The 12633-nt window shown below is 43.7% G+C and overlaps 2 protein-coding genes across 4 annotated transcripts in view; one reads left to right on the forward strand and one right to left on the reverse strand.

Moving 5' to 3' along the window:
• The window catches only part of chst11 (carbohydrate (chondroitin 4) sulfotransferase 11), a 41412-nt gene extending 35623 nt beyond the window's left edge, over nucleotides 1-5789 (reverse strand). The window contains exons 1-3 of one of the 2 annotated variants that reach the window (XM_086103109.1): nucleotides 5722-5789; nucleotides 5169-5245; nucleotides 4583-4709 (exon numbers count right to left, since the gene is read on the reverse strand). Coding sequence is in view for 1 of the 2 variants with exons in the window: in XM_086103108.1 (XP_085959234.1) it covers nucleotides 913-1030 (118 nt within the window). In the remaining variant the exon portion in view is untranslated. Of the gene's footprint in view, nucleotides 1-912; nucleotides 1128-4582; nucleotides 4710-5168; nucleotides 5246-5721 lie in introns of those variants that run through there. The other variant, XM_086103108.1, reaches the window with a different exon arrangement.
• Nucleotides 5790-6057: 268 nt separating this feature from the next.
• Nucleotides 6058-10293, forward strand: nfyba (nuclear transcription factor Y, beta a). 2 transcript variants are annotated; one of them, XM_086103765.1, is made up of 7 exons: nucleotides 6058-6157; nucleotides 7652-7742; nucleotides 7926-8056; nucleotides 8133-8330; nucleotides 8661-8739; nucleotides 8898-8977; nucleotides 9230-10293. In XM_086103765.1, the coding sequence occupies exons 2-7, from the start codon at nucleotides 7652-7654 to the stop codon at nucleotides 9260-9262; spliced, it is 612 nt and encodes a 203-aa protein (XP_085959891.1). In that variant the 5' UTR covers nucleotides 6058-6157; the 3' UTR covers nucleotides 9263-10293. The 2 variants fall into 2 exon arrangements, with proteins under 2 accessions (XP_085959891.1, XP_085959892.1); XM_086103766.1 differs by lacking the exon at nucleotides 6058-6157 and adding an exon at nucleotides 6178-6434.
• Nucleotides 10294-12633: the final 2340 nt, after the last annotated feature.

The following is a 12633-nucleotide window of genomic DNA, read 5'->3' on the forward strand; positions in this document are numbered from 1 at the left end:
AACCCACAAACTCACACCTTCATGGCTTAAAGTTTCTAAAATCAAACAATGAGAATGACGTGTATTCCTGCAAAAACGCGTTACTTTAATGATAGCTTAATGCCAACACACAATTAAAAAAAATGCCACAGACAAGGAAATTATATTCACAGGCATATATTCGTTATCCTCTGTGAGAAATGACTCATGCGACTGGCGCTCAGTTGTGACGTCTTCGTGTAACACCGTCAAATCAAAGTAGTCTGTTTATTACACTGCCCCCTGGTGGTCAAGGTGCGCACACTACAAGGAGGTCCACTGAACTATAATCATGATGATTCACATTCTATTGAATACGTTAATACAAAATGTTTTATTAAGTACAATATTATAAGTACTATTTTTCCTCACTTCAAATGCACGTTACGACATTTTGGTTGGTGTTTTTGGGGGGAGGGCCGGATTTCATCGGCGGAAGATGAATTGAGAAGGGTTTTAAATAACGAGCGTGCACAGGGAACAAATTAAACGCGCAAGTCAAGGCACCGCTGTTTCCCACAAGCGAAAGAGCAGCTGCTTTTGTTTCACGTTGCCTTCACGGACATGGACAGCGCGTGTTTCCCAGCTTGGGTCGCCCCCTGTCAAGCGCTCTAGCGTGCGCCCTTTTACGCATCACTTCACGGAGCCGGGGCGTCTGATTTCTTTCACGCCTTTTACCGCACAATGCCACCGCTTCGACCGGCGAAAGCACGCCGGCATATCTTCAAAAGACCAAACGGATCAATGTGGAGGAGGATCGATTCGCTCCAACAGAGGCGCCTGCTTCGGCATCAAGTCGTATCGATTATGCGGCTGGTGCAAACAAATTGATACGGTGGCTTAACACACACACGCGCGAGCGTTGGGAAGAAGAGAAGAGACAATGGGTCCTACCTGGTTGGAACATACTTTGGAAATAAAAGATGACCAGAATAAAGGATCCCAAACAAGTGGCGAGTACCATCCGGCATATCTTGCTCATCCTCATGAGTTCGCTTAAAGTCTGTTTCATGGCCGAGGAAGGCGAGAATAAAGAGACGGGGTGAAGGTTCCGCTCGCTCGAACCTTCCCGATGGGGCTCTGAAGGTACTGATGAGGAGTCAGGAGGACCGTCCGCCGGTCTTGGAGCTAAACGCAACCTACGCGGAACGTACCATTGCTGGGCGGCGTGCGGGGGGGAGGAGGAGCTGCTTGGCGGAGGTGGACTCCCGACGCCGAGGAAATGAGCGCGCCCTGATGTGCACTTCTATCTTTTTTTTTTTTACCATTTAGGAACGTATTTAATTGCTAGACAAGATTGTTCTTTTTTTATTCAGATATCCAGTATTTTTACACTGTCTCTTACTTGCTTCACCAAATGGAACAGACTCCTTACTAACACCTGTCTATTATTAAAATGGCGACCAAAAAAAAGTCATCAAATCAAGAAAAAGAGCAGCTTCCGTTGGATTTCGTTCAACTATATTATTTTAATCTAACTCATTGGATTAATACAGTTCCCAATTTACATATAGCTATAAAGTACTTCGGTTTGCTAAAGTATACATATCCAAGTAGGTTATTTGACATAGTAGTAGTCAAATCCTACAAAGTGCATTCTTGTTATTCACATGGGTTAGAGGGCCCGATGCAAATAGCAAAACAAATAAATACATTTTTAAATGTGCAACTCATGGAAGCCATTGACCCATTAAAAAATATGTGTACTGTATGTATACAGTATACAGTTTCAACCCCAAACACACCACAATCTATGATCTCCAAACATTTTAATATCATTTTGAACACATCAGAAGTGCCCATGTAACCAATAAAAATACCAGTTACTACTTTCCTTTTAGCCGTTTTATTCCCTTTTGGGCTCTGGGGATAAATGATTGGATAGGAGCCTAGCAATACCACAAGGAGCAAAAATCTGCAATTGACGCCCACCCAAAAAGGTTTATAGTTGCACAAGATGGCGATAAAACTGTTAAAAAAAAAAAAATTAGACACGGCAAAGAGCTGACGAAATGAAGCTCGTCCATCGCTTCAACAGAGGTCCTCGTCACCAAGATGCCATAACAGAAGGCCAAAGCAAAATTGTTTAATTAGACATGGCCTGAGCACAACACAGCGAGGTACACTCATAAAGTACACCTGACCAAATTACTGAGACTCGAGTCAAGTTTGAACCAACTCCCATGTGGGTGCAATACATAACACCAGCACTCCAAGCTAGAACCACAATAATGAAGTCAGAAGGTCATGCCTATTTTTTTTTTTTTAATCAGACGTTAAAACAATGCAAGACGACATGCAGAGACAATTATTCCAATTCAGGCCACGGTTTACTGTATGCCGTCTGGCATTACTGCTCATTGTGGTAGAATAAGCACCAGTGACAGAAATAGCGAGAGGCAGCAGACAATGACAACCCACACACATTTTTCTTCACTTCACCCCCCCCCCCCCATCTACCATGTTGCTCTTGTCTAAACACCCTCAGCTTTAACTCGATTTCCATTGGCACAAACAACTACAGTGCCATCAAGTGGCAAAGTCCCCAGGCAGTGATGAATACGATCGCTATTCAGAATCTTTAAATCTTTACGTATGGCGGCGGTTATATTGTAATCAGATTATCCTTAGGTGGCATTCTCATGATGAAAAAAAAAAAACACACACACACACAAGCAGGAAATGTGGTGCAATCGCTTATGCACACAAGCCAACGTCGACATGGGAAATGCCACAAAGGTGGTCTTGCAGATCACATCAGCCTTATATTGATAAACACTGCCGCAAAGGCACGAAATGGATGAGAAGCTGAGCGCCGCTCGGGCCGAATTTAAATGAGGCCCTTGTGTGTGCGGCCCACCAATGTTACGAATGCATTCGTACGAGCGTGAGGTGGCCACGGGAAAACATTCAGGGTCTTCTTTTAAGAAATACGTGCGCTCAAGTTGGAGCGGAAATACGACGGGAGTGGAAAAGCAAACAGCACCTAAGGAATGCTGGCCGAAGGGCCCGGTAAAGAACAGACAAGGACCTATGAGATGAGGGGCATTTACAGGTTTCGATTTAGAGTCCACAATCGCCGTTAAATTCATTACATGGAATTAAGATCCGAAAACTCCCCCCCGGGGCTCGTAATGTGGTGCTAATGGCCTGAGCTGAATTTTATTCTCTTGTAGCCTTGTAAATGTCAACTGGACCTTGCAAATGTGTTAGTAGGTTGAGCCCAGCCTCACGCTGAGAGGTCAAAAAGTACCTCAAGCGAGTCATCGGTGTACATTCAGAAAATTTGATAAAAGTGACACCCCAACCCCCCGAAAAAAAAAAACAGGGATGAAATCTATTTCACGAAGTGGAGTTTAAACCTCCATCAAGATTGTACATATTCAGACACCCACTTCCTGCACATGGCAGTATTTGTTCTAATAACAATGATGATAAAATAATGCTTATAACAATATCAACTCTAAGTGTACAAAGGTGTTTATTTTATTTTGTTAACCAATGCTAATTTACTAGCCGATACTAAACGTTCTTCTTTCTACCCACAATCTCGCTGCTGTAGACTGTAAATGTCCCCAGTGTGGGACAATTAAAGGATATCTTAATACACAGAAACTATGAGTGCCTACGCACAAAAAAAGCAAATATGTGTTTTTCATGCAAGGAAAAAAAACAGGATAGGTTCCACAATATCAGTAAATAGCCGAAGTCAAACTGCATTTGTATATCACTTTATGTATTTATCTATCAATCCTGCAAACTAACTAAGAAAAGGACGCAGGCAAGTAGGTGAAGGTTAAAAAAAAAAAACATAACAAAAACATGATTGATATTAGCAATGGCAGCACAGTCCCCGCGAGGTTGTTTATCACGTGAAGACACCCGTAGACCGTCAAGGTCACCCGTGAACAGCACGCATCACGCCAGCCATTACTGGTTACCCCGGCAACCGTGATTGATGGGGCCAACCTCAGCACTTTCCCCATACAGTATGCATTGGGGTCAATGAGGGGCATAGGGGGAGCAAAAAAGTCCCGGCCTGCATTAAAATAGTGAGAATCCAACTTGACTTTGATAACATTTGGAGTCACTCAATAAAAGATCCGGTGACCTTTGTTTGAACTCTCACCGAATGCCTTATTAATTACATTTTTAATAAGGTCCTGACTCTTTCAATGTAACGGGGGATTAGCAGGCGCACAGTTACTTTTGGGTGACATTTAAAAAAATAAATACAGATAAATCTTGAATAATTCAACACCCGGACTGGGAAACTCATTTGAATACGCCGCTCTGACATTGACCTTCCTTCAAGGACTGACAAGCCGAAGGACCTCAAACGGAGCGCGATATGAATGCGAGTGCAATATTTGGACTTAGGGGCCACCGTGACACTGAGGGGGAGTAATTACTGTCATGACATTCATCATGCACACATGATTATAAAACATTTAATTCAGTAATTACGAAAAAAAAAAACCCTTTCCCTCTATACACAAGGGCCTTAGCGCTCACTCGTCCGCAGTCCGGTTGTACAGCACAGTGAGAGTCAGAAGAGACTTACCTTAAACATGACTTGTTGGGAGAATGCTGATGGTTCTACAGATTTTGCATATCGTCCTTCCACAGCAGGCCCGCAGTCAGGAAGTTCACGGTGCACGAAGTTGCAAGGTGGGAGAGGGGACACGTCGCTGTCAAGCAAGATGGAAAAGTCAATTTGGCCTGCGCCAGAAAGGCCAAGGCGTTGATGCACCATGATGGATCTGTATGTTAAGATTTACGGCACAGATGAGGGAATCGGTTATCTGCTCCGTTAGTTCCCATCTGTTCAGGGTGAGCCGAAGTAATGGTTAGATATACCGGTGATGGATGGAAAACATTATACAGTTTCTCTACACAGTAAAATCCACAGAATTTTATATATTGGCAAATATCTCAATAATGACTACAATTTTTTGTTTGAAATCAATTTTAAGAAGGCGTCATGGTAAAAATAACACAAAAAATGTACTGTATAAAACATTACAAAGATAAATAATAAGAAGAAGAAGTGACATGCTAGCTACAGGTCACTCCTACGATTTTAACTGAGATTTAGATGTGGGCTAAACTCATTCTCATGATAATAGAATTTGCGACATGGGGCTTACTGGGATGCTTTTTTCCCCCTTTTGGTTCCACGTAGCTCCATCTTGCGTCTTTCAGAAACGTTTACGTCGCTCTAGGCCTGTGGAGGGTGAAAACATGAAAATAAAAACACTTCAGTTTGAGAATAAAATGGAGATAGGCTTGTGCTACAGTCACTTGTTTTTTTGTTTGTTTGTTTTGTTAATTAGAAAACAATATTTTAATTAAACCTCCACTGCGGTAAAAATACCCTGGGGGCGTTGCATTGAGTCTTACGTTGAAGTGAATTAGTATGCTGCCACCTTGTGGTATAAAAGGAGAGAGTAGACATATTGCAAAAACACATTTAGCGGAGACAAAAATTGCTGTAGTTACCAAGAGATTTATAACTGCACTTGTCAAAGGTTAGTGCGTTTCCATGCCATTTTCGTCGCTTGTAGGGAGCACCAGTCCCGCTATTGATTAAGAGTTGACGTTTCGAAACACTTGTCATTTTCTACTGGAATGTTTTAGAGGAGGAAACAATGGTTAAGCATATAAAAGTGAAATGCACCCAGGAAAAGGGACATAAAATACCTCGTCGGAGAGAAACGGCAGACTGGGGAAGACAAACCGCGTGTCGCAGTTCAAACAGCGACAGTGGGAGGGCAAAGGCTACCAATGGGGAGGTGCGTTCGAGTGCTGACGTATATGTAGAATTCAACTTAGCAGCGGTGCTAATATTGAATAACATACAAGATATTGAACATATTATTTTTGTTGATTTAATCAAATTATGTGCGCGTCAATCTGGTTTAAACATAACCACTTAAGTGTGGGGTAATTTGTCTAGTATTGAGCACAATCTGCACGGAACGAGTTTGCGAGGAGTCATTGAATGCAGCATGACGCTCTACTGGCCAGAGCCGGTAGCGCAGCCGTGGCTCCGCGCTGGGACTGGTCCTTTCGCAGCCATTTTCTGTCCAACCAAACAGCCGTCTCAGGAAGGTAACCAACCAGGGCTTCATTGCAGGTCTGTGTCTGGCTCCGGCCAATGATTGCTAACCGATTCCTCGTTAGCTCGAATGGAAATGTCCGTCTGCCGACTCGTTTTTTTTTCGTATTTGTCGTCCGCTCGTCAGGAAGTATCACCCCGGCGAAACTTTTCAATTGTCGGTTAAAACGATTCGGGCCGCCGCCACGTTCTCCTCCGACAAAGAAACGGGGCCGACCCTTCCCCTACCGCGGATGTGAAATGTCCATTTTGGCAATGGACGCCGCGTGTGTGTACGCGGGTTTACCGGCCGAAGGTAACGGATGGTTGCCTGATTATTATATAATGCTGCATTACAACAGCCTATTTTTAATCAGGCGAATTTTGGGGGGAAGGTTATCGCAAGCTAGTGAACGAGCTGCTAGTTAGCATACTTTAGCTACACACAGAACCGTGTTTTTCGCCGGTCTTCCCTGCATATTAGTGTCTTTCTTCACTAATTAAATGCATTATTTGAATTAATAGTTGCACGACAAATACCGGATACATGGATATTACGTAGGCGATGGGTGCGGTTTGTTGACAAGGATATAAACCAGTGGTGTCAAACATACGGCCCGCGGGCCGAATTCGATCTGGCCCGCTGGATAATTTAAAAGTGAAAAAAAAATGCATTAAAGACACAGAATGAATATTTTAAATAAAATTCAATTCGTGGATTATCCACTAGGGGGCAAATTGTTTTGATCACAGTAGAAGACAACATTGTTTTGATCGGGGAAGAAAACAGCAGTCTCAGTCTGTCACCGAGATAGACCCAACGCAGCAAATGATATGAAAGCGCCAATCAATGCTTCTTGAGACCAAAACAAAGGAAAAAGATGATATTATGGTGATTCATAGCACAGTATCGTATAATGTTAATGGTTCGGCCCACTTGACATCTACCGAGTCCGTATGTGGCCCACAATGTGAAATGAGTTTGACACCCCTGATCTAAACAGTCCGTAATTTTGAAGGGGCAACATCCGCGTTACCATATACATTTTAGTAACATTATGTTCATGATAGTGTGGTTATATTATTTGTTTCCTGGAAAGTGAATCATTAAGTTAATATTACCCAAGTATTTACTGCAACCACACTTAAATTAGGTACTGTATAGGCTTGTCGCAGATGACAGCGAGACACTGCAAGATGAAGTGCATGGTTTCTCCATCCTATTTTTATTGTTGATATGCTTTCTGTTGTTTGTATGTTGGTGAGCTCATGCCAACCGTTTCCAATGAGGCGCGCCCACAAATGGCAAATAAACGGATTCTGCTTCATTGATAAGAGAGCGCTCGTAACACTCCTTTCTACCACCCAGAACACACCTCTCTGCCTACCATCCGTTACACTCCATACGACCGCCTGTAACTGTCCTTTTTACAACCTAGCACACACCTCTCCACTGGCTGTAACGCTCCTAACACCCCTTTTGTCCAGCCCCATATCGTAACATTTAATCATGTACATTTGTGGGTTCCCCAGATGGACGGAGACGGTGCCACGACAGACGCCTCGCAGCTGGGCATGGCTGGGGAGTACATCCCATCCACGCACTATGTGCTGCAGCCAGATGGTAAACACTCAACTGATAGTTGAACCTAAATAACGGTACAACTGCCTACGACAACATCATGAGTCATGTGGCATGACACGGAGACAGGCATCACTCTCATCAAAAGCTGCCCCCTCAATTCATACAAGCAATTGAAAACATCAGGGATATTTCGGTCAAATTATATTAAATGGTCTCTTGTAGATGACCCTGATGAAGGTATGAACGACCACGACGACAGTGGTGTCAAGGAGAACTACAGGGAGCAGGACATCTATCTCCCCATCGCCAACGTGGCTCGAATTATGAAAAACGCCGTCCCCCAAACCGGAAAGGTTTGTTCCCGGGGCCCGAAACACTTAAGCCACTGGACATCCGGAACCCCAAAAGACAACCCGTCTCCTTCCGCAGATCGCAAAGGACGCCAAGGAGTGCGTGCAGGAGTGCGTGAGCGAGTTTATCAGCTTCATCACGAGCGAGGCGAGCGAGCGCTGCCACCAGGAGAAGCGCAAAACCATCAACGGCGAGGACATCCTGTTCGCCATGTCCACGCTGGGCTTCGACATGTACGTGGAGCCACTCAAGCTCTATTTGCAGAAGTTCCGAGAGGTGAGAGACAATGCGCAGACTGCTTATTTAATATTGATTTTAGTCTAATTTCATTACTTGTAGTGCTGCGGCTATCAAATATGGTTAGACTCGGACAGAGAGTAATTAGATCAAAATTGACTTTTGCATTGTGTGCTCGGGCTAAACTGTTAAATGGTTGCGGTCTGAGCAGCTTGCGAATGAATGTGCTGATTACGCGGTTGTTTTCTTACCGTTTGTTCAATAAAGCGATTGAAAGGGCCCCGGCAACTGTGTCTATCCGCAACTAATTTGTGGAGGGCATTACAATAAATTACATCAATTAAATGGGCTATATTTCCACTCGACCAGGCAATGAAAGGGGAGAAGGGCATGCCCGGCGTGTCTGTGGGTGAAAGCCTAGGAGAGGAGCTCACGGACGACAGCTTCAGTAAGTTGACTTTTACATGCTGTCTCCCCCCCTCCTCCCCCAACTGTATTTAACTCATTCACTCCCAAAGACGGTTTTAAACGTCTTTTCAGAATTGGCTGGTAGTGAATGAGTTAAAAGCAATTGCCATTCAACAATTAATTTTCCATTCTTTGCAGCAAACCCTCTCCCGGCAGGAATTATAACGGCTGACGGTCAGCAGCAAAACGTCATGGTGTACACCACCTCATACCAACAGGTATGCGTGGAACGTTGTCATAAAACAGTGTGAAAGATTCTTACAGAATAGATGCTGCGAATCTTCGGGGGGCGGGGGGGTGTTATGTACCTTAGCCCAAAAAAAATTCAGCGCTCACCAACACGTTTTTAAATATGGGCAGTTTACTCGATGTTTTTGTTAATTTGAGCTTTGACAGAGTCATTTGAAAGTGGCTCTGGATCTTCCGCCAGCCTGCTACTAAGTCATTGTCACTTGTACTCTATCCTGCAGATTCCCACTGTACAGCAGATCCAGTTTTCATGACAAAGCCTCACCTCCCAGCGTGAAAAAGTGAGCCAGCACTCAGCGGACGAACCCCCGAATCCGGCGCGGGTGAGAAAAGGCCATCGAGGAGGAAAGGACTGGGTGCTGGCATCTGCTGTGCACCTTTCATGTACCGACAAAATCCCAACCTGTTGAGTAGAAAGTAGATTGTAGTCCCGCTTAATTTGCATCACATGAACAAAGTTCTGTGTAGTTTTGTGGTACCAAATGTGTAGGATTTTAACCAAACTGCCTGGACAAGATTATTATTATTATTATTATTTTTTGGAAAGGCTTCTCTTCACGTGACGTAATCGGTGATCCAACTCCTTCGGTGCATGTTGATAATGTGTTTTGCTTCGATGCTTTTTCTTTTGCCTCAGTGAAAGTGGGGCGTGAAGTAGTGGACTACCCAATGCTAATTTTTAGCCACTTCTCCAGGAATTTACTACACGTTGGAGAGCAACTTAAATATCGGGGGGGGGGGGGGGGGGGGTTGTTTGTTTTTGTTTTTTGTAAATTCACCCAATTTCTGTGCTTTTTGTCTACCGCAATTTATTCAACTACAACAGGCCTGTTCCTCAAGGGCTAGTTTTCCCATTTCTCTGCTGCAACGCACCCAAATCAAACGTTCAGACAATTTTGAAGAGGAAAAACAGATTCATAATGGTGTTTCTAGATTTCGGTGTGTCATTGGAGTTTGCGTTTAATCAATTGCATTCGAAATGTGTCACAAAAGATTGATGACGCGCGGAGTCGTGTTCGTTTTATTTTCGAGCTTTTGACGATATAAGAGGTTTGTATGAGGTATGTGCAAGCCGACAAAAATTAAAAAGCTAACCGTCAACCGTCGCGACGATCCAGATTTGAATCCGGTGTCTTGTCGTAGGGAGGAATGGAAAACATCTCAAACGGGTCCTCGAGGAACAGAATTGAAGATCCTTACAATACAATCACATGACATGTGTAAACTTGACAGTATTTTTATTTATAGAACAAAAATGGCCAATAAAATTGAAGTTGTAATTTTCCCCTTTTGTGTCTCATGCTTGTTCCTGTTCACTGGTTTCTGATAGCCAGAATCAAACCACTAACTTTGTTCGCGCTACCTCATTATGTCCAACAATTGGCATCACACCATTTTACTTGCCAACCTAAGCAGAATTACGCATCAGATGGTTCAAAAGCTATGACATCATCATACCTTAGCAAGATACTCTCCATGGAAATTACCTCCAGACATGGTCTCCCTGATCTCTGCAAACATCAGCTGAAGTCAAGTTGAGGAGCCACCGTGCCGGTTTGATACTGTATGGAGTAACACCGCTACCTTGTGGACATATTGTGAATTACAGTCAGCAAGGTGGAATATTCCTTATATGTTGCCATGTTCGGTAAATCATGAACTGTAATTGTCAAGTACATAATACGTTATCAAATCGAAAAGATGTGCACAGTGAAACAAATCTTAAAATATGAAGCACTTGACTCCTAATAAATTAGATTTTTTTTAAAATTATATTTGGGGTAGAGTCAAACTATATAATGTATTAAATACATATAACTAATCATTTCAAAACATAATATAAAAGTAACATTTTTAAAAGAGATAAAAATGTGAATATCTAAATATTTGCAGAACAACAACAATAAAAAGAAATAAATACTGTCCGGCAAAGGATACACGGTTGTCATTGGCACTGTTCGTCTTGGTTGAAATGATCATCTGGACAAATTTGATTGGTGTCACTCACAACTCCATGCACAACGTGGAAGGGCATCCTGGACACGATTTCAGGATCTGTGACCTGCTTCAGGAAAATCACAGACAAAATCAGCCCACCCTTTCGTGCACCCTGTAACCTGATAACATGACGAGCTGTCCATTGTAGTAACCGCCGTGGACAAATACTGAAAGCGGCTTTAAGTGACTTCAATATTTGTCACAATTTGTCTTGGTGGTCCTTCCTCGTGGGCCCTGGGCCGCAACCACACTTCCTCCTATAGAATCACAGGAACCGCCCTTGGACTTTTTGCCCGGGAAATCTATTTGCAGTTTCCTGAGCCACACCCACTCAAAGGGTAAACGACTCGCCCCGGGTGTCTCCCTCCACCGCTGATGGACAGCCCCCACAGTGCCAGACCGTCTGACTAAAACCAGCTGCGCATCCATCTCGTGTCCGAAGAGTTTCCTTTCCTGTTCTTTCTTTTCAAACTTTGAACGCATCGTGGCCATCTGTCTGATTGCAAGCCCCTCCCATTCCCTTGTTGTATTTGAGTCACACTCTAAATAACGGCAAACTACGTGGCCGAGGTTAAGTTCCTCCTACATTCATTCATGTGGACAGGATATTCCCCCTGAAACACAAACAAACTGACCCCAAAACATGTGGTCATCACGGCAAATGGGTCAGAGGAAATGTTGCGTCGACAGCGGCCGTCAAATCACCCGCACAAATTGTCCATTTACAAAGTTGCCGTCAGGATAAACCAAGTTCGACTTTATTTCGGTTTGATCCGAGTAAGCTGGCATGTGTTTGCTTGCTACTGTTTAACATGAAATTCAGCGACACGTCATAAGACTTTTAAACCATTCCATGTAATATATCTCAAAATTACACATATCTGAATAGTAATTAAACTTACAGTACTGGTTTAAAAAAAAAGGTTTGTGCTGCAGAAACTGGACTGTATGCCATTTGAACATTGAATTTAGTGATTCTTTGATTTACCACTAGAGGGAGCCCCTATACTACACTTTCCCACTCAGTTTTCAGATGTGCCTCAGAAGAAGTTAATATTGATAAACGTGCCGATTGAGGAATTGATTACTTCTCGATGTTACAGTCTTCTTGCATTTGAGCCAAAATTGGGTAGCTTTTGACACCCATTAAGCATGCCGCTGCCCCCCGAAGCAAAAACTCATCAGAAAATCAAATATTTGTACTTGCTTACTTTCATCAGTGATCGACTGGTGAGCACATCCGCCTCACGGTGCAGCGGTGGTGGGTCCGACCCCGGCTCTGGCCTTCCTGTGTGGAGTTTGAATGTTCTCTGCGTAGGTTTTCTCCGGGTACTCCGGTTTCCTACCACATTGCAAAAACATGCATGGCAGGTTAATGGAACACTCGAAATTGTCCCTAGGTGTGATGTTGAGCACGGACGGGTTTTTCGTCTATGTGTGCCCTGCGATTGGCTGCCAACCGGTTCGGTGTGTCCCCCGCATACTGCCCGAAGACAGCTGAGATAGGCTCCAGCACACCCGCGAAAACAATAATGCATTCATCGGGACAACAGTGGCCATCTGCTGTGGATCTTGCCAACAGTTTGGGATGATAGCGCCTGCAGATAAGTCGGCTCTCCATGGATCC

Source organism: Hippocampus guttulatus, chromosome 22 (genome assembly GCF_054856545.1).
Source record: "Hippocampus guttulatus isolate MCC_2025c chromosome 22, RoL_Hgut_1.0, whole genome shotgun sequence".
NCBI classification, from domain to species: Eukaryota; Metazoa; Chordata; class Actinopteri; order Syngnathiformes; family Syngnathidae; genus Hippocampus; species Hippocampus guttulatus.

Coding starts and splice junctions, on each gene's coding strand:
- nfyba (XM_086103765.1), top strand. CDS start 7,652: ATGGACGGAGACGGTGCCACGACAGACGCCTCGCAGCTGGGCATGGCT. Junction 7,743..7,925: donor CTATGTGCTGCAGCCAGATG/GTAAACACTCAA, acceptor GGTCTCTTGTAG/ATGACCCTGATGAAGGTATG. Junction 8,978..9,229: donor ACACCACCTCATACCAACAG/GTATGCGTGGAA, acceptor TCTATCCTGCAG/ATTCCCACTGTACAGCAGAT.